The 27,146-nt window shown below is 31.1% G+C and overlaps 1 protein-coding gene across 16 annotated transcripts; it reads left to right on the top strand.

Moving 5' to 3' along the window:
• The first annotated feature begins 870 nt into the window (after window positions 1–870).
• LOC134712824 (serine/threonine-protein kinase 26-like) lies at window positions 871–27,146 on the top strand. Of its 16 annotated transcripts, none has more exons than XM_063574751.1 (15): window positions 871–888; window positions 5,219–5,494; window positions 6,394–6,559; window positions 7,572–7,729; window positions 8,925–9,110; window positions 9,649–9,794; window positions 10,372–10,480; window positions 14,577–14,639; window positions 16,084–16,149; window positions 17,575–17,673; window positions 19,339–19,440; window positions 19,993–20,091; window positions 22,505–22,618; window positions 23,245–23,453; window positions 23,883–27,146. In XM_063574751.1, the coding sequence occupies exons 2-15, from the start codon at window positions 5,267–5,269 to the stop codon at window positions 23,890–23,892; spliced, it is 1,755 nt and encodes a 584-aa protein (XP_063430821.1). In that variant the 5' UTR covers window positions 871–888; window positions 5,219–5,266; the 3' UTR covers window positions 23,893–27,146. The 16 variants fall into 16 exon arrangements, with proteins under 16 accessions (XP_063430821.1, XP_063430819.1, XP_063430818.1 ...); XM_063574749.1 differs by lacking the exon at window positions 871–888 and adding an exon at window positions 1,022–1,282 and having other exon boundaries at window positions 5,222–5,494; XM_063574748.1 differs by lacking the exon at window positions 871–888 and adding an exon at window positions 1,022–1,282.

The following is a 27,146-nucleotide window of genomic DNA, read 5'->3' as shown; positions in this document are numbered from 1 at the left end:
CTCCTATAATGTTTCAATTGCCTCTTCATCATCTTTTGATTTATCTCAGTGTTTTAACATCATATATTGTTCTTTGTGTTTTCTGTCTTGAAAATCAGTGGAGAAAACTAAATGAGGTTACTCAGTAATACAGGTTTCGGTTTAACCATTACAATGTGTCATTTCTTAATTTTCAGCCACCTCCACCCGCAGAACACTTTTTTTAAACAGTTTTTATTCCCGCATTTTCTGTATATCCCGCTTTAAAAACGTGTTCCGAAAATAAAGCATTTATTAGTGTTTCCAACTTAACTGGATCTTTCGTATATCTTAAATTCTCCCTTTAATTATGCGGCCTTTGTAAGTAAAGGATGAATTTTAAATATTTATGATGGTATTTTTTATTTATTGAAAAACAGCTGGTAGGTTGACAGGCATGTTGATATGTAGAGAAATTATGTAAAAAATCAGTGAACCGTGACTTGTAGGTCACTTAACAGCTTATTTCTATTTTAAATAACAGTTAACAACACCTTGAAAAAGACCAAAGCAGGTTAACAGAAAAAAGATCAACAATAAATGTATTACCCCCCCCCCCTTTTCGAACTTGAAATAAAAAAAAAATGAAAATTAAACATTCATTCATGCAATTTATTGAGAATTTTAGTAGAACATTTGGTAAGAGGTTTACAAAAAATAAGTGAAAAAGGATAGTTTAACTTAATAAAGAAGTCTATCTGCAAGTATCGTAGAGCCCACTAAATCGTTCCCCTCCCCCCAAAAAATTATCTTTAAATTATAAGCATGGTTGAATGACAAGGAGCAGGTTTACACCTGAAGGGGTCAAACAGGTTAAAATGTATTGCGGATTAATATAAAATACAAAGATTTGCCTGGATAGATAAATTGGTAACTTTTTCAACAATCACAAACTACTTGTATGAAAGGGAAATGATAAAATAAGATCATTGATACATAAATATCGTACAAAATCAGTCCGACTAGTAGAACTATTTTGCTACCTTTAAAAACTGGAATGATAGCCACGCCCATATTACATGTGAAGTAAGATGGCGGAAACAACATGGCCGAAACAGGAATAGATCGCCTGATGGAGCGAAATTTGCATTTATCTGACATAATACAATAAATTACACTCACTAATGATATCTGAAAAAATCGAAACATTTAAACTGAACATTTTAGAAAGGCATAAAGTCTGCCCGTACTCCATTTTCACGCATAGGCCTTCCGTTGTTTTCGTTGTGAGATATTTGACACTTGTGTAAAAATGATGGCGCAGGTAAGATCATTATTACGACTTGACAACCCCATCTACAGTTAAACAAGAATAAATTGTGATTTATAAATGATACATATTTCTCTCCGAAAAAGATGTAAACCCTTTCTTTAATACCTTAACTAGTCCATTAATGACAGTAATGTTCAAGGATTATGTCCCCCTCTGTAATCTTTAATTATAAAAGGAATTTACTCCGAATACATAGAAAGAGCTATGCACCTCACTATTTTAAAGGTATGGCTGTACTGATACAAAGTTAAAGGTATTTTATGTTTAAAAAAACCCTGTCTATAGTTTAGATTTTACTGTGCTTATTCTGTATTCTGTGCTTTCTTTGCTGCTCTAAATTTTACTAAAAGCATTTTATGCCATTTATATGTATGAATACATTGTGGACACCAGTACTTGCTTTAATATACAGTGGAGTCCGAAGTGTCTGCGCAGCCCTTTATATCGCTCATTAGCTGATTTTGTCATATCAACACAGTAACATTAACAAAATCGTTTTTGTTATTGTTTTAGCCTTCCGAAGTGATAAAAAAAAGAATAAAATTGATAAGTTCAAGAGATTATTAATAACTGCAATCCTGTGATTTGCCATATTTGGCCAATTTCCTTAAAAAAAATACATCATCAGATTGAAATATTTTTTGCTCTGCATCCTTGGCAGTGTATTTAGGTTCAAACCCAGCTATATTTCGTAGTATAAACTCTTTCCTTTATTTAAAATAAGCTATTTTTGGAAAGCATGTGCAAAATCACTGGACATTGGAGGAACTCACATAACAGGGGTTTCCCTTATTTTGGCCACGCATTACCAAAAAAATCGAGAGGTTGAAACCATACAAACAGAAGATTTTATGGAATGAAAGTATGTTATGAATGTGTTCCCCCAATATTATCCAATAATTTGTTTTATCAGTTACATGAAGTGAGGTCACAAGTCTTAGGTGTGTGGATACACCAGACTGCACCGTAACTATAAAGAGAGCACTGTTGTATTATTGACAGTGAGCGAGGGCAGTTTTAAAGCTCCCAAAACCTAGGCGGTGCACTACATTTTTTTCAAGGTGGTTCCACAGTTCCACTCGATCACTGATTTTAGAATGAGTTGAGTATTGTGAATATTATTAGAATTATTCACCTTATCGCTATTCCTGGTTGTCCCGAGAATCTGTAATGCTTGAACTATTGATGTCAAACATCAATCACTTTTCCATTGTGGCGTCAGATATTTTGTATTATGACGTCAAAATTATCAAGAACTTGTGTGAGGTCAAGTAAATAGCGATAAGGTGTATACATGTACTGTATTGCAGGTTTTGATTGACATTCATGATATTGGATAATATTTTTAGGGTTCGATCTGTGGTCTTATAAAGCTGGGCCCTGTGAAGCATCTGGTTACTTTTACATAATTAGGTCTTTACTTGGAGTTAACAATGTGTAACATGCAAATATTTGTCTATTCCTTGGATTGAACCTTAAACATGTTACAAAAATATATATTGTGAAACAACAGACCATGATTTTCATTTCATATAAAATCAATGAGTCACTTGCGGTTTAAAAATGCACAAATACCTCATCCCCAAACCAGTGCTTTACCCTTACAGCACTATTTCAATGGTGACCAAATTAGAAAATGCGATAGATAGTAATCAGAGTGAGAATCAGAATAAAAAGCGATGTTGAGTTAACAAAATATGAAATTATTTGATGATTTAAAAAAATCTTAAAGTGATTGTTGCTTGACGTCAGAAGGTTATTTAAAGCAGTTCATAGTCAAATTCAATTAAATACCAAAACTTCCAAAAGTGTAAATATGTTTGTTTAGAAATGTATCAAGCTTGAATATTATTGTGTCCATTTTTGTCTCAACTGGTCAGGGTTGGAAGTCTGCAGTTGTATCCAGCTGCGCTTGGCAAAGCAGTTTTTTTATGCCCCGCCAACGATAGTAGAGGGGCATAATGTTTTTTGGTCTGTGCCTCCGTTTGTTCGTCCGTCTGTGTGTGCTTCCGTTCATCCCCATTCAGGTTAAAGTTTTTGGTTAAGGTAGTTTTTGATGAAGTTAAAGTCCAATCCACTTGAAAACTTAGTACACATGTCCTCTATGATATGATCTTTCTAATTTTAATTCCAAATTATAGTTTTGACCCCAATTTCATGGTCCACTGAACATAGAAAATGGAAGTGCAAAGTTCAGGTTAAAGTTTTTGGTCAAGGTAGTTTTTGATGAAGTTAAAGTCACATCTACTTGAAACTTAGTACACATGTTCCCTATGATATGATCTTTCTAATTTTAATTCCAAATTAAAGTTTTGACCCTAATTTCACAGTCCACTGAACATAGTAAATTATAGTACTAGTGGGGCATCCGTGTACTATGGACACATTCTTGTTTGACTAAATTTTCAGTACTTAATTTAGGTAGCGGTATCATAAACTTGAAAGAGAATTATGTTTTGTATTTACATTGGAATGAGGAGAGAACTTATTTTTTGTATTTACACTACAATGAGGAAGTTCTTTTTGCTGTTTTATAGTAAAAGAGATCATGGGCGTTTTCTTAAACTTGTCATGACATCGATGAGCAATTTTGTGTATGGGTCATATTTCTACTTCATTTCATTGTATTGAATGCATATGTGTCAATCATGAAGATTTAAGATAAAATACGTTTAAAGATAAACTTTTGGCCTTTAAATAAAAACAACAACAAAACTAGACAATCAATATTTAAAGAATACGATCGCCTCAGAGCAATTTGTTTATTTGATATAGGTGAATTAAATTCTATTTATTTTTAAAGGTTGAAACATGAACATGTAAATGTAGACAAAAGTTACAATTCTCAAATGAAATAAGATGTAATCTGTAAGAATTTTATGACACAATGTAGAATATTTAGGGAGAAGGAAGTAAAATTGGCAGATAAGTCCTATTGTTTATGTATATTTAATTTAGATTGCAATGTTAAACATTAAGCATTTATTGAGATAAAGTTTCAGTGAAGAAGGTGTCATATTTTAAATCTGTTTGCACTATTTTTAATATTGAATTATTTGCTGTCTCATGTGTACAGAGCACGTAAATTCTGTAACCTCAAATTTGTTAAGTCATGTAAGGTGACAAAAATCAATAAATCAACAATAGTCTTTATGGTACTTTTTCTGATTATACATTTATATTGTTTAGGTTTCATTCACAATGAAAAATTATCAGTCCTAAAAACAGTTTGGATTGAGAAAAATTATTACTTATTTTAAAAACGTAACATGAATATGTTTAGTATTAAGTTCAACACATATTTGACCGGGAGTACCTTTTGTTTTGATACTCTTTTAGACATAAATTGTTGAATTGTCCTTGTTATAAATACATAAAGTAGTGAGTATCTTACTTAGGTATGCTTTATGTTACTGCATAATTTATGATTGGGTTCTCTGTGGATCTTAATAATTCAGTTATAGTTGGTGAAATACAGCAGGCGGGTGGGCAAACTACTGCCCACAGTTTCAATGCAATAAATAATTTTGATATGTTGACACTGATGACAAAGTGAAAACTCAAGTTGAATATTGACAATATACAACTTTTAGTGTTCAGTAGTTATGTTCCTAGAACCATAAAGAAATGGTAACAAAGTTGTTTCCTTTTAATAAATTATGAGCCACTTGGCCAATGCTTTTAAAATTTTTATTTGTTGGAACATGTTACAGGTAAAAAAAGGAAGTCAATTTCAAATTGATGATTTAAACTTTGGCCCTGTTGCTCACAAACAAATTATCAGTAAGCATTTTCATGAGATTACTGATACACAATTTGATTTTAAGTAAGTAGCTACAGGTCAAATGTAGTCTACTTGTTTTATTGTATATGAATACATTCATATTTTTTAGATTTTTGTGTAAATATCAAAATTATCTTTTACAGCAGAGATCTCGCTCTAGAGAAGAACCTCCTGTTGAGAGAGCACCGAAGATGTATGTTGATCCGGAAATTCGATTTTCAAAAATGGAGAAGATTGGGAAGGGATCTTTTGGTGAAGTGTTTAAAGGAATAGACAATGAAAGTCAGCAAGTAGTTGCTATTAAAATAATAGACTTAGAGGAAGCGGAAGATGAAATAGAAGATATACAACAAGAAATTATGGTCCTTTCACAGTGTGACAGTCCTTTTGTTACTAAATATTATGGTTCATATTTGAAGGTAAGCAATCTTTGCATGCTACTAAAATATCTTTAATATAAAATTCCAGACAATGTTGGTCATTATCTCATAGAAAAAAACATCAGTTGTAACATTTTGGAACAGTACTTAAACTTTGTTAGATGATTTTGTTAAACTCCTCCTATGATGGTAGGGAGCACAATGTTGACAGGTCTGTTTTCCACCTATGAGAAGAATATAAACAGTCTGCCAAAAAAATGAAGTCACTCTGATCTATAGTTCATGTTTAACTTACATTAACTTCTAGTTGCAAAGTTAGATGGAAGATATAAAGTTACTTACAATCATGTTATTCTGACTGTGCAAGGCAAGGGCTTTATGCTATAGATCCTTTATATCCTATCATAGACGACACAGATCTATATAGCAAGTATGCCTAACTTATGTTAAATAAGTTGCTAATTAAACGTAGGCTCTTGCATTCATTCAACTCTTGACATTTGAGTTCATGTGATATTTGAGATTGTGAACTACAGACACTTACTAAGTAGTGTCTGGATGCATTAAGTTCAACAATATTTCACTTGTATTAACTCATATATATTCGTTTAACAGTTAATATAAAGATAATGAAGTTTATGTATAGAATTTATTTCTTGGAAGGAAATTATTTATTATGAATCTTTTATCAAACTCAATATGGATTTTAATTGATGATCAATTTTAGTGTTGATAAAGCCAAATTTGTGATGAAAAAAAATTGTAAATGATCACTTCTATCATGACTTTACCTATGTTTATTTGTTGTGGATAATATAATGGATGATCAATTTTACGGTTGATAAAAATGTTAAAGGCAAATTTGTGATGAGACATATTTTGTAAATGCTCACTACTATTAAGACCATAATGACTATACCTATGTTTTGTTTTTACAGGGTTCAAAGTTATGGATTATAATGGAATATTTAGGTGGTGGTTCAGCATTAGATTTAATGAAGGCAGGACCATTTTCTGAAACTGACATTGCTATTATAATAAGGGAAATTCTTAAAGGATTAGATTATTTACATTCTGAGAGAAAATTACATAGAGACATAAAAGGTATATTGTAAATGTTTTTTTAAAAACAAATAAAAACTGCAAGGCAAGGGTTGCAACAACAAAAAATATATACCAGTAGTCAAATGCAAAACACAAGACTTAATTAGAAACAGCAGGACATGATTTAGTCTTCCCTATTCAAAAGTACTGTGTTAGTTTGATAATGGACATACATTTTCAATCAAAGAATGTGTCTGTCTGTTGCTGAGCATGTCTTGAAATAACATTTTTGTTTGAATTGATGTCCAAAACAATTCCACACTATAATAAGCTTGAAATTGTTTTATCAGAATGTTTGGTTAGTCCCAATAAGACAATCTCTGAACCATGGGAGTGGTCCTATGATAAGGGACTTTTAGCCATCTAAGCTCAATATTACAATGAATTTATTAATGTTATTAAAGCCCTACAATGAAGATGAAGAAGCCAATACATATCATTTTTATACACCAGTTTATGGGACATAGTATGGTACACCATTGTCAATCCTGTTGCCAATATGTCAGGACAATAACTAAAAAATGCTCAAACCAATTTGCATGAAACTTTATTGAATTGTTTATACTTATTGACATGAGCTTCCTTTTGATTTATATACTATGCTTATCACCACAAAACACAGTTCAAGATCCCAAGTCACCACCACCACCATTTTTGAGTTATGTCCCTTTGTCAATTGAAAAATGGCTAAATTTGCTGTTTTCCACACACTGATAGATATAAGAAGATGTGAGTGCCAATGAGACACCTATCCATCCAAGTCACAATTTTGTAAAGGTAAATCAGTAAAGGTCGAAGTAAATCTTCAAGAAGCCATAGCTCACTTACAGCCAGCTATAACTTTAGTTTGCCTAAAAGTCTAAAACAAATGTTAAAACACTAATATGAAATACTTATTACATCCAAACACTGATCAAGATAGTTTTTTGGTGGATTCACCTTCAGAGTGATATCTGTTTGTAAATTAGACCCATTAACACACTCTTCATTCATTTATTTTATTTTCACACAGCTGCCAATGTATTACTGTCAGAAAATGGTGATGTCAAATTAGCAGATTTTGGAGTTGCTGGTCAACTAACCAATACAACCAATAAAAGAAATACATTTGTTGGGACACCATTCTGGATGGCACCAGAAGTTATCAAACAGTCAGCTTATGATACAAAGGTAACAGATATTACAACATAAAATATTTATCAAACCATATCCCTATCTGGTAAATTTTTGGCATAACATAATTACAGCCAATTGCATTGAATGTGGAAGTAAAGTTAACATCTTGGTTAGTGAACTGTGAAGTCATTATTAGGTAAACAAACTTCCTTTAAAGAGTAGACTAGTCTGACAGATATCCAATTTGTATGTCTGTAGGACTAGACTTCTTAGAAAGGAGGGTAGTATAGCTTAGTCATGTTAGTCAGATCTGTATTTTGATAATCTGTTACCGGTAGTTGTTTATTGATCTTTGTACCAAGTAAGTTTTACAATTTGTTCTGATGTTGTACTATTAAACCAATAACACAGATAGAGAGAGTGAAGATATTTAACCCTGTCACATTCAAATGAGTATGTCCCAAACAAGGAGTTTCTACAAAATTATTCAGTGTGTCTTTTATTGTTTTTTGTTTGTTTTATTATTTTGTTGATTGTGTTTTATCAAGAACAAGATTGATTTTCTCCATTGAAATTTTCCACATTGATTTATGTTTTGTTTCTTTACAGCTGAATGCACGGTGAATGTTTTTCTCATTGACAATGGTAGTACAGTAGCACCACATCTCATTATTTTTAAATCAGTTAAAAAAAATAGTCTAGTAATATGATCACAGTAAAAGTCTGTTCATGTTGTATCAACAACATGCCGACATATTAGACAACCGAAATTCAGACTTTGTAAAAACGTATATACAGTACATGTATAATAATACCCACACAATCAGATATCTGAAACATTAATATGAAATTGAGAATGGAAATAGGGAATGTGTCAAAGAGACAACAACCTGACCATAGAGCAGACAACATTATTTGTTAAAAAATTAAAATATTTGATAATGTCCAAATTATATTGAGAGGTTTTAATTTCTGTAAAATTATATTACGAGATTTTAATTTCAGGCTGATATATGGAGTTTAGGTATAACTGCTATAGAATTATATTGAGAGGTTTTAATTTCAGGCTGATATATGGAGTTTAGGTATAACTGTTATAGAATTATATTGAGAGGTTTTAATTTTAGGCTGATATATGGAGTTTAGGTATAACTGCTATAGAATTATATTGAGAGGTTTTAATTTCAGGCTGATATATGGAGTTTAGGTATAACTGCTATAGAATTATATTGAGAGGTTTTAATTTTAGGCTGATATATGGAGTTTAGGTATAACTGCTATAGAATTAGCGAAGGGAGAACCTCCAAACTCAGAACTTCATCCAATGCGGGTATTATTTCTCATTCCAAAAAATCCTCCTCCTCAACTCACGGGGAACTACTCAAAGTTTTTCAGAGAATTTGTAGAGCTTTGTTTAAATAAAGAGCCTGCAAATGTAAGTATATAAGAATTATTTCATTTATCATTTAAAACTTATATAATTGATTCTGCACATTTATATTTTATAAGAAATGTTTTATTTTTCAAAACTTTCAAAACCTAAAAGAAAAGGTTAAGCCACATGCTCTAGCAACAAATCTTTCAGTCAACTAAACATCTTGGCATGTTCTTATAATGAACAATAAGAAAAGGATCTTGTCTACAAGGAGCAAGATACGTCATCTTAAATTTATCTCAGAATGGAGTGTAAAAAGAGCTACACAACAAGAACTAAAACTAATAAATATAAACCTTTAAAAACAAATTACATTATTAATGAAAATGATACAAGAAATATAGCAAACCATCTAAATATAGGCTTCCAGGGTATGACATCCACATGGTTAAAAAGGAACAAATAGGTTTTACTCCTGACTTATGGCTGAACTATTGCAAAATGACACATTAAACAAGGAAACCGCTGAAATTAATCTAATGTTACTGAAAGTTATTTCACAATTCCAGTTTCATTAACATGACATTTTATTTAATAGCGACCAAGTGCCAAAGATTTATTAAAACATAAATTTATACTAAGAGCGAGAAGGACAACATATCTTCAAGATTTAATAGACCGTTACAAACGATGGAAGTCTGAGCCAAAAAACAACGGTGATTCTGACAGTGATGAAAGTGAACCGTAGGTTTATTATCAAATAGTACTTTTAACAACTTCATTTTAAATTTTTGTCGTCAGTATCATCATTATTTGAAGACACATTCGGGACAATAAATTTCTATAAGTTTAAGTGAATGGATCTGTTTGAAATATTAGCAGAAGGTTCAATACAACAAAAGGGTGGTTGTGATTAATTTTGGATTTATGTACCAACAATTTAGGAATAAAGGGCCAAAAAAAAGCATTTGTGTAGTTTCACCACACTAAATTGTTAGTCTACAGATCTCTCTGAAATTGTACCACAAGGTTCCATATCTCAAAGGAAAGGCTGCGATTTAGTTTTGGGTACTTTTTCTAAGGGGGGGGGGGGGGGGGGGCAAAAGCTATTGGGGTATTTTTTCCCCATTTTTTTTTGTAGGGGGGGCATAATTTTTTCTTCAAGAAGATTATTTTTGTGACTGAAATGACATTATTCTTTGGTAAAAGTTTTTGTTTTATTAATTATTGGTTTATTATGTGGAGTGGTAAATATGATTAATTATTTAAATATTCAACATTCATTAAAAAAAAAATGAATGTTTTTTTTGTTATTAAATAGAGATGAAGAAGATGAAGCTAATGTAGATACAGACTGGATAATGACGATCAGACAAGCAGATCAAGATTTAAAGAAACAGTTACAGAATGGAGATAAGATGCCAGATCAGGTAAATACAACAAATATATCTACAGTTCTAACAAGGGATATACTATAGAAGAAACCAATTGCTTCAGGTTTTATCTTAAGTCTTATAAACAGTCCATTATATGGGCTTGAAATATAAACAACAATATTGAGTAAATAACTTAAGGGGGTTCGCTTGTCTAAATCATTTATATAAGATTTCTCTATATTTTTCTATAAAAGAACTTTTATCTTTTAGTTAATAGAAAAATAAAATAAAAAATTGGGGTCACCGTTAATTTGCACTCACAATCTGCCTTCGAATGAAGCATACATTTTTTGAAAAGGTGTTTTTTTTTTGTTGAAGTAATAGGAGAAATAAAGCTAATATCGAAATAAAAAAAAAGAAATTTATTACAGAAATCGTTAAAATTTTACATTAATTTAGTTTAAGTACAGCTTATATGGGAATTACATTAAAAAAGATAGGTCACCGATGATTTGAAAAAGATATTTCAATTTTAGAGCCAAAAAATGGCATTTTTCCATCAAAGGGAGATAATTTGGAACTTTTTCATTTTGAAAGTCATCTGGGGCCAACACGAATTGATTGTTTTGAATGATTTTTGTACCATATGATAAAGTAAAAACTACAAAAGGAAATAAATAAAATTTGTAATGAAAAACCAATGTTTGATTTTTTTCTGAAATTTTTATACCCTCGAGCCTCCTTAATTGTGATAGGGAATGCCAAGTGATATTTAAGGTTTAGCTGCTGAAATTTGATCTAAAAACCATGCATGCAATGGAAATTTATTGTTGTTTATAGGAAATAAATGAATGTAATTTAAAGACATTGTTTTAATATAAGATTCATTTATAAGATTAAAATATAACACATTACCCTTAATGTAGGGTTATAAACAGAGAAAATTGGTATATGTAATGTGTTGTCATTAACAATAATTTCGATGTTGTAGAGGTTTTTATGCATATTAAATCTTTTTAAAACATGTTTTGTGTAACATTGTCTTTCTACAAACTAATGCTTTTTATTAGAAATTGACCCAATAAAACATAATTCTTAAAAATTTGAAAGATTTATCATTTTATTTCTGATACTTTTTGACTTTTTCTTGCTTATTTGATTTCAATAAAATGTTTTCTTTGATTGAATTTCAAGATTTTAGTATTGTGTCTTGTAACAATATGTGAAGCTTTAAGATGGTGATGGATGCATGGAACTGGTTATAACTGGTTGTAAACAATAACTGCTTTTTATGTTCAATGTTGCATGTCTGTTCTAATAACAAATATATTGAAAGTATATCCACTTTATTTGAGTTTTGGTGGATAGTTGTCTCATTGGCAATCATACCATATCTCCTTATTTTCCTACTGGCGGATTATCAGCTGCTTAGCAATTATACATGTACATCAAATGTGTGTCAGAATTTTACTCGATATATGAGTCTGATTTGGATTTTTTAAGGCCTTATTGATTTTGTGTCTTTAATTAAAAATATAGATATGTTATTGATTTAGAAGTAAAATTAGAATGTTTTATTGCAATCTGAATGAGTTGAATTTGTCCTAAATGAAATCAAACAAAAATGTAACTGGATAAAACAGTCGTAACATTTTTAGCTCACCTGGCCCGAAGGGCCAAGTGAGCTTTTCTCATCACTTGGCGTCCGGCGTCCGTCGTCCGTCGGCGTCCGTCGTCCGTCGTCGTCCGTCGTCGTCCGTCGTCGTCGTCCGTCGTCGTTAACTTTTACAAAAATCTTCTCCTCTGAAACTACTGGGCCAAATCAAACCAAACTTGGCCACAATCATCATTGGGGTATCTAGTTTAAAAAATGTGTGGCGTGACCCGGTCAACCAACCAAGATGGCCGCCACGGCTAAAAATAGAACATAGGGGTAAAATGCAGTTTTTGGCTTATAACTCAAAAACCAAAGCATTTAGATCAAATCTGACATGGGGTAAAAATGTTTATCAGGTCAAGATCTATCTGCCCTGAAATTTTCAGATGAATCGGTCAATCGGTTGTTGGGTTGCTGCCCCTGAATTGGTAATTTTGAAGAAATTTTGCTGTTTTTGGTTACTATCTTGAATATTATTATAGTTAGAGATAAACTGTAAACAGCAATAATGTTCAGCAAAGTAAGATCTACAAATAAGTCAACATGACCAAAATGGTCAGTTGACCTGTTTAGGAGTTATTGCCCTTTATAGTCAATTTTTAACCATTTTTCGTTAATTAAAGTAATCTTTTACAAAAATCTTCTCCTCTGAAACTACTTGGCCAAATTAATCCAAACTTGGCCACAATCATCATTGGGGTATCTAGTTTTAAAATGTGTCCGACTACCCGGCCAACCAACCAAGATGGCCGCCACGGCTAAAAATAGAACAAAGGGGTAAAATGCAGTTTTTGGCTTATAACTCAAAAAACAAAGCATTTTGAGGAAATCTGACAGGAATAGAAATGTTTATCAGGTCAAGATCTATCTGCCCTAAAATTTTCAGATGAATCGGTCAATCGGTTGTTGGGTTGCTGCCCCTGAATTGGTAATTTTGAGGAAATTTTGCTGTTTTTGGTTATTATCTTGAATATTATTATAGATAGAGATAAACTGTAAACAGCAATAATGTTCAGCAAAGTAAGATCTACAAACAAGTCAACATGACCAAAATGGTCAGTTGACCTGTTTAGGAGTTATTGCCCTTTATGGTCAATTTTTAACCATTTTTCTTAAATTAAAGTAATCTTTTACAAAAATCTTCTCCTCTGAAACTACTTGGCCAAATTAATCCAAACTTGGCCACAATCATCTTTTGGGTATCTAGTTTAAAAAATGTGTGGCGTGACCTGGTCAACCAACCAAGATGGCCGCCACCGCTAAAAATAGAACATAGGGGTAAAATGCAGTTTTTGGCTTATAACTAAAAAACCAAAGCATTTTGAGGAAATCTGACATGGGATAAAAATGTTTATCAGGTCAAGAACTATCTGCCCTGAAATTTTCAGATGAATCGGTCAATCGGTTGTTGGGTTGCTGCCCCTGAATTGGTAATTTTGAGGAAATTTTGCTGTTTTTGGTTATTATCTTGAATATTATTATAGATAGAGATAAATTGTAAACAGCAATAATGTTCAGCAAAGTAAGATCTACAAATAAGTCAACATGACCAAAATGGTCAGTTGACCCCTTTAGGAGTTATTGCCCTTTATAGTCAATCTTTAACCATTTTTCATAAATCTAAGTAGTCTTTTACAAAATCTCCACTGAAACTACTAGGCCACAATCATCTTTGGGGTATCTAGTTTGAAAAATGTGTCCGATGACCTGGCCATTCAACCAAGATGGCCGCCACGGCTAAAAATAGAACATGGGGTAAAATGCAGTTTTTTGCTTATAACTATGAAACCAAAGCATCTAGAGCAAATCTGACAAGAAGTTAAATTGTTAATCAAGTCAATATCTATCTGCCCTGAATTTTTCAGATGATTGGACAACTGGTTGTTGGGTTGCTGCCCTCCAATTGGTAATTTTTAAAGAAATTTTGCCGTTTTTGGTTATCTTGAATACTATTATAGATAGCGATAAACTGTAAACAGCAATACTGTTCAGCAAAGTAAGATCTACAAATAAATCAACATGACCTAAATGGTCAATTGACCCCTTAAGGAGTTATTGCCCTTTATAGTCAATTTTTAACAATTTTCATTAATTTGGTAAATTTATGTAAATTTTTACCAAATATAGTTCTCTGTTACTAATGGGCAAATTTCATGATAGATATAATTGTAAGAAGCAAAATCGTTCAGTAAAGTAAGAACTTCAAACACATCACCATCACCAAAATACAATTTTGTCATGAATCCATTTGTGTCCTTTGTTTAATATGTACATAGACCAAGGTGAGCGACACAGGCTCTTTAGAGCCTCTAGTTTCTCAAACTGACAATATTTATTCTAAAATTCAGATTACAAATAAAAGTTTATTTTGACTGAACAATAAACAATACTTTGAACTGCAAAAATATTATAATAAGACATGTTCCTGTTTAGAAAAGATAAATTAATTTGTTAGCTATGTGAGCGGTAGCAAAATTTTATTTAATTTTACAGAATCAACAGAAACGCCCTGCCCCTCCGGCTCCCCCCAACAATCCCATGCATGATGATACAAATGTAAGTCCTGTGGTGTGGAGTGTAGGGTGGCGTGTTAGTCAGATATATACTTACACCTTGCTTTCCATTTACTGTAGTTGAGATAGCAAAATTCATAGCTTTAATGTTACAGTTTTTAGTTTCTCATGTATTCTCAATTACAGTAACATAGATATTAACATTGTCAATTAGAATATAGTGTGTAGGATAAGTTTAACCCTAGTTTGAGCTAGATATAGTATTCATTGTGTTGGTGTCACTGTATTTGATGTATTTCACTAAATTTGGAGGAAATATCATGTGTTCTAATAAATATTCCTGTCATATCTTCAGCAAATGTTTTATATAAAAAAAATTATAGCTTTTCTTCTCGCATTTTTATAAAAATTTGTAACTGATTGTTTTTATCTCACATTTTGGTTTCTTTAAAACTCAGGAAGTTTTGCATGAAATACTTTTAATCTATGGTTCTTGGACATTAAATACATTAAATCACACTTGATTCTCCAACATAACAATGCATATTAGTTCTTGTGTAAATCAGTGCTGAAAGCTAGGTTATAGGGTAGCAAGTTAGGTAAACATGTTGAGCATTTTTTTCAGCAGAAGTCATCAGAAGATTAGGTTTTACTTATATGTAGTACGAAAAATATAATAAAAAAACAAATAACTTGATATGTCATTAAACTACCATTTAGTTTTAGTAATCTGATCAGGTACACACATATAAATTTAAAAAACAGAAGTTTCTTCTGAATAAGGTGGTTACTAGTAAAACTGACAATTTATATAGTATTGCTCATCTCGTATTTCAAATAACCTCTGGTGAGTAATTTGGAAGCTAATAACTTTCTGTCTTCAAAGTTGATAACTTCTATGTTATTAAGTTGTTGGCGAGTTGTCTCATTAACAATTATACCATATCTTCTAATTTTTACACTTTTTTTTCTTTGTCATTGGTGGAGAGTATCTTCTTATTTTGATATATTTCTTCATGTTTTTTAAATGTATAATGGATTTTTCAGGAATAGCTTTCTAAACATAATATGCTTGTTTGCTGTAATAAAGTATTTATTTCAGAAATTGTTGTAAGATTGATAATCTTTATTGCTGTTATATTTACTTCTCTTAAGGCCAATATATTGCCTTATATAGGGACATATAATATCCCCCCTAAAATTTGCATACTAGATATTCTTGCAAATAAACACAGTTTTTCAGGTCAAAGAAATTAATTTTTAAATTTTTCAATAACATGCATTTAAGTATTTTATATCCTAAAAATAAATGCTATCTGTCCAAAAAAAGAAAAAAAACAACACTTGTCATAAAAACAAAAAGTGCAAAGATTGCATTTTTTGTGATACAAAAATACAGCTATGAAACATTTTGATCCCCCTGAAGGAAATCTGATTAATCTGTACATTGCATGTGACTCGAGACTGCATGATTCTTTGTGTTACAGAATTACAATATTGGTCCTAGAAAACAGGAGAGAATACCGGATAGTCAACCATATAATCACCCAGCTGTAAGTTAACCTATAATCTTCACTTGCTAACCTTTTGACCTTTAACCCTGTTGATTACAGGGAGGAAGATTGATGTTTTAATAACCTTCTAACCCTATTTATTTCGTAATTTGTTTAGTTCAATTAGTAAAAGACACCTTTAATTTCTTTGCTTTTGGGAAATTTGGTAAAAATTTCTAAATCTCTCACTTTGCTTGATATATTAGATTAGAAATAATGGTGTAGGTAGTTTTTCACCTGATTTATTTGAAACAAGAATCTGGGCTAACAAGAAATTTACAAATAACAAATCGCTGCTCAAATTAAGCTAATCAGCTGGATTAACAAGATTTAATAATAAAACCTGCGCGAGCTATTCCTGATAGGATGAGGGTAAACATTATATGATAGGGGCACACTGATGCCAACATGAGATAGGGAGAATACAATACTGTTATAGGGGCACACTGATGCCAACATGAGATAGGGAGAATACAATACTGTTATAGGGGCACACTGATGCCAACATGAGATAGGGAGAATACAATACTGTTATAGGGGCACACTGATGCCAACATGAGATAGGGAGAATATAATACTGTTATAGGGGCACACTGATGCCAACATGAGATAGGGAGAATACAATACTGTTATAGGGGCACACTGATGCCAACATGAGATAGGGAGAATACAATACTGTTATAGGGGCACACTGATGCCAACATGAGATAGGGAGAATACAATACTGTTATAGGGGCACACTGATGCCAACATGAGATAGGGAGAATACAATACTGTTATAGGGGCACACTGATGCCAACATGAGATAGGGAGAATACAATACTGTTATAGGGGCACACTGATGCCAATATGAGATAGGGAGAATACAATACTGTTATAGGGGCACACTGATGCCAACATGAGATAGGGAGAATACAATACTGTTATAGGGGCACACTGATGCCAACATGAGATAGGGAGAATACAATACTGTTATAGGGGCACACTGATGCCAACATGAGATAGGGAGAATACAATACTGTTATAGGGGCACACTGATGCCAACATGAGATAGGGAGAATACAATACTGTTATAGGGGCACACTGATGCCAACATGAGATAGGGAGAATACAATACTGTTATAGGGGCACGCTGATGCCAACATGAGATAGGGAGAATACAATACTGTTATAGGGGCACACTGATGCCAACATGAGATAGGGAGAATACAATACTGTTATAGGGGCACACTGATGCCAACATGAGATAGGGAGAATACAATACTGTTTAATTGACCCTTTTAGTGGTCTGTTTAAGAAAAAAAAGGATTGAAGTTAATTTGATGATTGCTGTGATATTGAAATTTATTTGGTAAAAGAATCTTTTGAAAAAAACCATATTACATATCTATAAAATGATTGACATTTTGTAAATGTCTCTGACAGAGAGGTCCTCCTCAGGGACAAATTAGTGGACATATAAGTTCACAAGGACCATTAATGGGACGTACAGAATCAGCACCAGTTTTAAGTGATCGTAAAGATGTAAGTCAATTCTTTCAAGGCTTTGGTGGTGTTTCTATATATAGTACTAAAATTTTGCATCGTTATATCAACTATAGCTTAACTTTAACCTCTCTTTCATATTCTGAATCTCAAGTTCTTACTAAACGTATGACACCATTCGTTTTGATAGTTGTATTTTCAGCATGATAGAATGCATTGATTTCATGTTCACAAATGTGATTGAACACATCATTGTGTGCCAACCATTTCTTGAGTTTTAAGCATGTCTTGTTTAAATGTTGTAAGTAATTGTATTCACTTGGTATCAATTAAATTAAGTTCAAAGTTCAAATTTATCATTTCATTTATATCAGGCAAAAATAACTTGGTTTCAATTTGTTTTGGGGGTTTTACTGTTCCTGAACAAGGGCCTCTGCCTTGCCTATACAAAAAGATAGTTGGGTAGGAATTTGTGAAATCTTCTCCTGTTGTTCCAGTGTAGTAAATCCTCCAAAAGGTTTATAACATTGATAATACTTGTATATTCACGTTAGGAGAGGGGAAAGAAACTTGTGTGCATTTTGAAGTTTTGGGGTTTGTCTTTCAGAGTTGTGGAACATTTATGTCATTTTCTATAAATAACATATCACTTAAAGACTTTTATATAATACTGTCGAAGGGACGTCTGTATCACTGTAACCAACAATCTTATCATTGTTTTGTATTAGGCACGTCAATGGGTTTATGATATTGTGTTTTGTTTTTGTAATAGGCACTTTTTATTAACTTTTCATACATCAAAATTTATTAAACTGATCATTATCAGTTAAAATAAATATGGAAGAATTAAACTTATTTTATTTAGTATCCTTATCTAACTTTAAAAGATCTGCCAAAAAATCAAAATATGTAAGGTTATATTATACACAAAATAAAACAAAGAAACCTATATTATCATTGTAATTGTATTTTCTTTCCTACATTGAGTTCGTCAAAGTAATGAAACTTTATTTTATTTGTAAGATAAATCTATAGATACTTTACAGTCAATGGATTTATTTCACCTTAATTTAGGATATTAAGTACAATATATTTGTAGGGAACTTGACCGGTTTCTTTTTAGGTGTTTTCTGTTCTAAATCAAACATGTTTGACTGTCTGTCTATACGTTTGTTGATTATTTTCTAAATCATATCATATGCCTATGTTTAATGATTATTTCTTAATCAAAGTATGTACTGTGGATTCATTATTATTCGTTGGATACCAATTTTCGTGGGTTTCGTGGATACAGGTGAAGCACGAATTCAAATGTTCAACGAATAACATATTTTTAATAGGCTTTGTATACATAGATTGGCAAAACCACGAAATCAAATATCCACGAATATGAACGTTTTCAGCTATCCACGAAAATTGATGCCCACGAAAATAAATGAATCCACAGTATGCCTATTCAGCTATTGTAATGATTATTTCTAAATCAAAGTATGTATGCCTATTCAGCTATTGTAATGATTACCGTATTTCTAAATCATATTTTATATGCCTATGTGTTATGATTTTTTCCAAATCAAAGTATTATGCCTATTGTTATGATTATTTCTAAATGATAGTATGTTTGTGTAATGATTATTTTTCTCTTTAGTTGCTTGCTGTTATTGCTTGACAGTAGAATATTATGTGTTTGCTTGGTATTTACAGGGCGCACCCATTCACCAACGTAGTCACTCTGACGATGCACAACCTCCATCTTCATATTACCCTGCGTATCCTGCCGCAAACCCATCTAATCATGTCAATCGAGTAAGTCTCTTGTCTTACTGACAATAATCCATTGTGTGCAGAAAGGTTAAGGAATTAACACTAATGTGTTCAAGTGGATTTGTCTATTAATTGTGTGAAATTTCATTAGAATAATGATTTATTAACAGATTTGGTTATTAATTATGTGAATTAATTTTAAAAAGATGATTATATTAACTGTGTGAAGTTTGAAATTAGTGGTTTACTAATAATTTGAAATGTGTAAAGGGGTCAAGTTTAAAGAAAAGAAACCATGTTGTGCATTACAAATGTAAACTGTAGTAAATTAAGTAGCAGTGGATTTCAAAATTAATTTAACATATATTTAATGAAATTCTTTAAAAAAAAATCAATTTAATAGGTTCCTTTAGAATAATGTTTACTTCAAAAGAATGTTTCTTGAATATCCACGGTCTTGACTTAATGGGGAAAATTAGATTGTGTATACATAGGTCCTTAGTACTTTATTATAACGGACACAAGATAAAAGTAGATATATATGTCACGTCTGTATATACATTTTAGTTATGTCACATTTCTATCTTTATTTAGCCATCATCACGTCCTAAATCTCAGTATGATATACCTGCAAATATACCGCCAAAACCATATGGGGTCAACAGGGGCCCTGATATTGTACAATTTAGACATGTGAGTCCTTCCTTTGTTTCGCCTCTTGATATAACAATCTATTCTATTCTCTTACACATTTCTAAAAGAATGTATATTTTATATAATATAATATAACTAACACCTTGGCTAGATGAACTAGAAATGAAAGTTATCAAAGTTTTTAGAGCTCTTTCAAGGTTTTTGACTCCTGATAAAATCTCATAAAAACTTTGCTAGTACATTTGTATAATCCTATTTTAGGTGTAGCAATACAATTTCAAATCTTAACAAATCTGTTCTTGAAGGTCTGCAGCTTGAAATTTTTGCATCAAAGCTAAAAAAGTTCATCTAGTAAAGGGTGCATGTTTAGTACATAACAGCTTGCTCACCTAAGTCAGGGATGTAATTTATGGTAGATGTTATCATTGTTTTGCATGTTAAGTCTGTGAATATAATAACAATAAGTACAGCAATTATGAGGGGAGGGGGGTGAACATAACAATAAGTACAGCAATTATGAGGGGAGGGGGGTGAATATAACAATAAGTACAGCAATTATGAGGGGAGGGGGGATTTAATTTTGATAGTCTTCTGGGCTTATATTTGGTCAAATGAAATGTTGTGTAAGCATATCAACTACAGAGACAGAGACTAACTTAACCATGGTAGCCGTGATCTGCTTTATAAACAGGTATTGAACTAACTGTATATTGTGGTTGTGGTCTGCTTTATAAACACCTAAAATACTTTGACAGTGGTGTCACTTTAACAGTTCTCCAGTTGTGTCCCTTCATGATAGAAAAAAATTGCTAAATTTTCTTCATTCAAATATTATAAAACTTATTCAACAAACACGGATAAAGTTTGAATTTGAGTGAAGTCACTTTACATTCCATAAGTTATGTCCCTTTATTAATGGAGAAATTGGCAAATTTGCAGTTTCTGCACTCTAACTTCAGTTTTCCTCAACCAAATGTTTAAAAAGTTTTACACTATGTTTATCACCACCAAAAACAGAACAAGATAGAAGTTAGGTGTTGTTTTTGAGTTATGTTCCTTTCTTAATTGAAAAATTGCAGAATTTGCCGTATTTTTACAAGCAGTGGCATCTGTGTTAAATGGACACGTTTTCATTTGTTTTTATATCTACAAAATGAGGATGTATTTTGTTGTAAGCCTGATTCTATGGTATCTAACAAGTATTTCTCACTTTATACCAGGTATTGTTCAATGTTTAGGAAGAGCACATCATGTGTTCTACATGAACTCTAGAACCTAAACAGTGTAATTATTGAAGCAAGTTCCTGTTTTTACATAACAATTGTTGCTTGTTTATATATTTGTCGTTATTAATGTCGTGTAATTATGTATAATTTTAACATTTTGCAGGTAAGGCCATGATTTATGAAGAAAAAATATTTTTTGTTTTTTGTGCTTTTTTCAGTTTAAAAGTCATCTGACTATATAGTAGAAATACCAAAATGTGTGTAGCATAAAAAAAATTTGAAACTTGTAGAGAAATTTAATTTAGAAGGACATATTTTTTTCTAACTATCTGAAAGTTATTCAAAAGGGTTAGTAATAAGGATTCTCAAGTTTTACTTGCATGAAATGTTACTTACCAATAGTATGATTGTAAAATATGTGTGATTTATATACTGTAAATTCAGAAATTATTGCGAATAATGCGACTGAGTTGTAAACGCAATAATTAAAACTCGCATTTTGTAATATTTTAACTGAATTAAGCATGACTTTTCTCAAAATCGTAAAAAATTAAAATCGCATTCAAGTGTAAAATGACAAAATCGCAATAATAAAATCACGCAATAATTTCTGAATTTACAGTAGTATTGAAGAAGTATCATAAAAAAAAACCATAATAACTGTTATATCTCTAGATTTAGTGTAGATTATTTCTAAATAATGGGATCTGTGCATGAATACTAGCATGATACTTACATCTGATAAAGAAGATTATTTGTAAATGGTTATTTTATGTATTTTTCTCTTTTCCCTAGTTCCTTCAAAAGCTTGTTGATGTTGTCATTTTATGTTTTATTGTTTTTTTACTAAAAGAAAATACTTTCTGACAGGCAAACTTTTTTTTTTTAAATTGCTACAATTTAATAACCTAGCTATGCCACTGATTTATTTCAGGTGACTATTTGTGTTTAAAACATTTGATAATGGTAATTAGGAATTTTTAATAGCTTTCCAAAGTATAACCTTTGACAACATTTCAGATCAGAGAAAAACATGATGTATTTATTTTGTCAGGAATGAAATAATTATGTTGTATTTGATGTTGTACTTGTATATCTACAAATGAATTGTAACATTCTTTCAGTAGCATGTTTTGTCAGTTTTGACAATTGTTTCAGCTTCAGGGGAATTCAATGTTTATATGGAAGACGAAATAAAATTCAAGATATGTTTTTGTACATTGTAGCAAAGTCGCCAGCCAGCTCCCCAGCCCCCAGGTCCAGGACGACCAACGTCTATGATAGATATACCGCGACAGTCTTCCAGTCTCTCTAATACAGTAGTACCTTTACTTTCTTCAGTAAGTCTTAATATACTCCTTAATCTGTTAGACTTCATACTGTTTTATGGCTACATCTGTTTTTTTCTTTTCAGAACTGCATTTTTGTGAAAAAAACAACAAAAAACTACCCTGTCTACAATGGGTAGTATTTGGTTAGAAAAAAGATTTTATTTATTCCCAATTCTGAAAGGTTAAAGTTTTATGTATATGAAAAAGAGTCAATTTACATTGACATTACTTACTAGAAGTCTTTTAGGATTAGAACTGAAGGTGACGAGGTAACTGTTAGTATAGTAAACAATATATTGCATAATTAAAAAACCTTATGAATTAGACAAAGTATTAAAAAAAGTATAGATTAAAAAAGTGTTTGAGCAGACAAACTCAAAATATCAGTATACCACTTTATACCAATTCGTTTACATTTGATGCAACAGAATGAAATGATTTTTGATGCAGAGCTTCTGTAGAATTTTTGTTATACAGACACACATTCTAATGCATCATTGTTTGTAACAGTCATTTTCATTGGATAATGTCACCAAATGTCATGAACATATTTAATGAATGGTCTGAAAGAGATCAAAATTTTATTACATTAATGTCATGTCATTTTAAAAGTAATCTTGACTATGTCATTGCAGCTTAAATCAGAATACTATGAAGATTACCGACGCAACGGTAGACCTGTTCAACGAACCGAAACTGTAGATGAACTCAAAAATGCTTTTGAATTGGTTGAGAGATCCTGTCCTGGTATTGTTGATGAATTTTTAACGAGTGTTGTAAGTCGTTTAGCCTCAGTATCACAAGGAGGAGTCGATGTTAGACGAGCTGTAGATAAAATTAAAAGGTAAGTTTTAGAGGATTAAACTACTAATATTGTAACTGTGTAATGGTATGCTGACATTGTCATTTGATGCAGCAAAGATTTTTACTAAAGTAAAGTAAAGCTTTTAATAAGTCAAATTCTTTGAGTTGATTATTGGATAGGCTTATATAACTATCTACTCAACAAGACGTGATGTACTCACTCTATTGACAGAAAATATTGTGAGAAAAAAAAGGCACAGTTTTGACAATTTCAGAATTCTCTATTGACATCTATACACAACTGTGGTGTGTTCCAGAAGCAACCTGTGGTGACATCATGTTTATTTATAGGTACACCTTAACAAATTGATTTTTTTTTATACTCGTCTTAAAAGACATCAAGTATAGACACCTATCTATTTAATAGAGAATCTGTAAAGATTTTTAATGTTAACTTTGTTTATTTTAGGCCTTCCTAGCAGTTGTAGTTGCCTAGGTTACACCAGTTAGCATTACCGATACGGTTACATACACGATGGTCCATAGACTGATTTTACTGTGATAAACAAACATTTTATAGAAAGTGCTTACATTACTTGACATGGCAAGAAGTGATGGTGCTCTCCTTCATAACATCGTCAATCCTTGCACAACATCATTATAAATGGGTCAAAATGTATATCTGACAGAAAGAAAGATTATATCACTGCATCAATGTACAGGATTCCTAATTGTTGGAGCCTATGGATATTTTGTAAACCTTAATTATTAAAGTATAGATGTTTGTATTTGAAAGATTTGAATACAAACTACAAAACTAATTATTCTTTGATATCTCATAAATGCAGGTTAAGAAATATAGCATCAATGACTTTTAATGCAGAAGAAAACACAGTGTTGGATTTTTTAGGTAGAACTATTTACTTATTAATTTTAGTTTAAGAAACTTGAAGAAAAAAAAATGGAAGCTATTTCTAATTAGACACACACTTCATTGTTCAGTTGACTATAGTATATTGACTTAAAAATGGTATAATCATTTTGTTCAACACTAGAATTAATTATAAACATATATATTCTTAATTAAACTGTGTTGCCATGGAAATGTAAGATTTATAGGAAGATAATGAGGAAAGATTTGTTCCTGTGATCCTCTATAGGCTGTCTTTTATATAGATAAGAATCATTTCTAAAAATCAGGAAGTTACTGTTTTCCTCCCAGTTTTAGTCGATTATTAATTTGTACTAAATTTGATTATTACAATATTGTAAACATTGAGAGGATAACAGTGCAGACTTAGTTGTATAATTTCATGTTACTTTATTTATCTTTGTTAATGTATTATCATATATTATGTTAAATGGCTATAATTGACCAATATTTAAAAGTGACCCAATTGATTAATCTGTATATGTATTTATTTAACAAATTTAGACATAATTGTGCAATTCTATAAATAGACTTGAACAACTTTTCTGTAATATCACTTAAGTTCATCGACTAATAATATATAATGATGAAAGACAAATTGTTTCCCCTTTTTATTTCTAGTTTGAAAGTTTGTTTGTTAGTGTATATTTTCAATGTGTTATAATTTGAATATGTCAGTGATGAAAGAATGTATTATATAGAATGAGTGTAGTTCGTCATGCTAAATTTTATATTCTTATGTGAATATGTTATAGCATACCAAGGTCAAGGTCAAAATACTTTGACTTACAGTAACTTGAGTGGCTAAAATAAAGTCTGCTCATTCCCTGCTTATTATTTTTTTAAACTAAGGATGAAATTTAATTTGAAGTTCCCTTTTATAAATAAGATTAAATGTGGTCAACTTATTGAAGTAGCTTGATCTTTAAGTTGTAGCATTTACTAGTTTATTTTCAGTTCTGTGGTTTTATTTTAATTTCAACTAAAAAAATCAATCTTACAATTTTTACTACATTGTTAGATCTTATAAAAGAAAGATGGTATCCAATGATAGTTTAGACAAATTAAAATGTTAAAAGTTGGGTGATAATTTCCTTTTACTGAATAAATAACATATGACATTTTAAAACTTATAATTTCTTGTTATTTAAAGGACAAGTATAAGAATATAGTTTTAGTAATTTTGTTTTCTTAAGTGTGAAGATATATTATATCAATGTTAATGTAGTTCTTGTAAATCAAACCACAAAAATGATATATGCATTTTAGTATCAGTTGATATTAAACCTGTCCTGTTCACTCCGATGTTAGACTAGAAATGCTTTAACTTTTGCTCAGCAAAGCTTCATATTTTGACTAAAAATAGTAAGCACAAAAGGGGCCAAAAATCTTATGAGTTTCATCAATGATCGACAATCAGAATTGTTCAGGATAAAGTGTACATATATACATTTTGTAATTTATAACAAATTTGTACATTTTCATTAAGATTGACAACTAATTTCTTATGTTTTTTTGTTTTTTTTAAATCTGTGTATGAAATGGCCATTTTATTGGATGCTGAAAATGTTTAAGTTACACAGATTTTGATATTGTATTTCTGAATGATAAAGATAGGTTAATACATTCATGGTATTAAAGAAATGAATATAAAAGATTTTTTTCTGGCTTTTCAATTGATGTAATTTTAATTCAAATGTTGAAATAGCTTTTGATTTGTTGTTTTTATGGGAAAATATTTATTATTAAAACTTTCACAAGTTGAAGTTCATATTTGAAAGAAAAATCAGAGGGACAGCAGTCAATTTGATATGGCCTTATAAAGCAATGCTATTTTCGCTGTCACATATCTCTTCTGGAATACAATAATTTCCACACATCACAATGACTTCATTACATTGATAAATTTCTGATTCTATTTAGCTGCAATCAAATGTCTAAAACAAAATCTATCTTCAAGCAAATGTCAGTCTGTATGAGCCATCCAGTGAAATCTTATTTTAATATTCAACATGGTTTGTAGGAAATTTTATTTGGGAAGACAGGTGTATGGTAGAACCTTTAAATAAAAATCTATTTTGAGGAGACAATAACGTATTTTGAGGAGACAATAACATATTCCATATATTAAATGTTTAGGGCTGTTCCAAGATAAGGGCATATAAAAATTCAAAGATGAGCTCTTTAACCTTTTCCTCCATAATGACGCTTTTTGACGCCACCCCCTTTACTCCTTAATGACGCCTTTTGACGCCTGTGTAGTACCTTAGTTTTGTAATGCTTTGACTACAAAATGTCTGCATCAGACTTTAAAAAAAAATTTGTATCCAATATGAAAAGGATATTCATGAGAATATCTGACTTGAATTTCATTGATGAAATAATTGTTTTCATAATGCATTAATACTTTAAACCTGATGATTTTTTTTATTGAAAAAAACCGATGCGAATCATGTATGTGAAGAAATAATATCCATGGAGGAAAGGGTTAAGACCTGATCAACCATAAAATTAAAATTATTAGAAAAATGCAACCACCAATATTTATTTGATATGAGTGCCTGTCATTTTGAAACAGCCCATAGACAGACCACTTTAGGAATTCTGTGAAATCCGTAACATTTGTCACGAAAGGATGATGTCTTTATTTGCATCCATTATATATGTATGGTTATGTTTGTATATTAACAAATTTATGTGTAAATATTTGCTTATAATGTATATTATATACATATATATATATATCATATCATTCCAAAGGACTTCTCAGATGTATTACTGAATAAATACATTTTAACTTTT

The sequence above is a fragment of the Mytilus trossulus genome, chromosome 3 (genome assembly GCF_036588685.1).
Source record: "Mytilus trossulus isolate FHL-02 chromosome 3, PNRI_Mtr1.1.1.hap1, whole genome shotgun sequence".
In the NCBI taxonomy this organism is placed as follows: Eukaryota; Metazoa; Mollusca; class Bivalvia; order Mytilida; family Mytilidae; genus Mytilus; species Mytilus trossulus.
This window is presented reverse-complemented; position numbering and strand designations above follow the sequence as displayed.

Bases quoted from the DNA above. Each gene is read 5' to 3' on its own strand.
- LOC134712824 (XM_063574748.1), top strand. The intron at 5,495-6,393 runs GTAAGCAATCTT...TTGTTTTTACAG, and splicing joins ATTATGGTTCATATTTGAAG to GGTTCAAAGTTATGGATTAT. The intron at 16,150-17,574 runs GTAAGTTAACCT...TGTCTCTGACAG, and splicing joins AACCATATAATCACCCAGCT to AGAGGTCCTCCTCAGGGACA.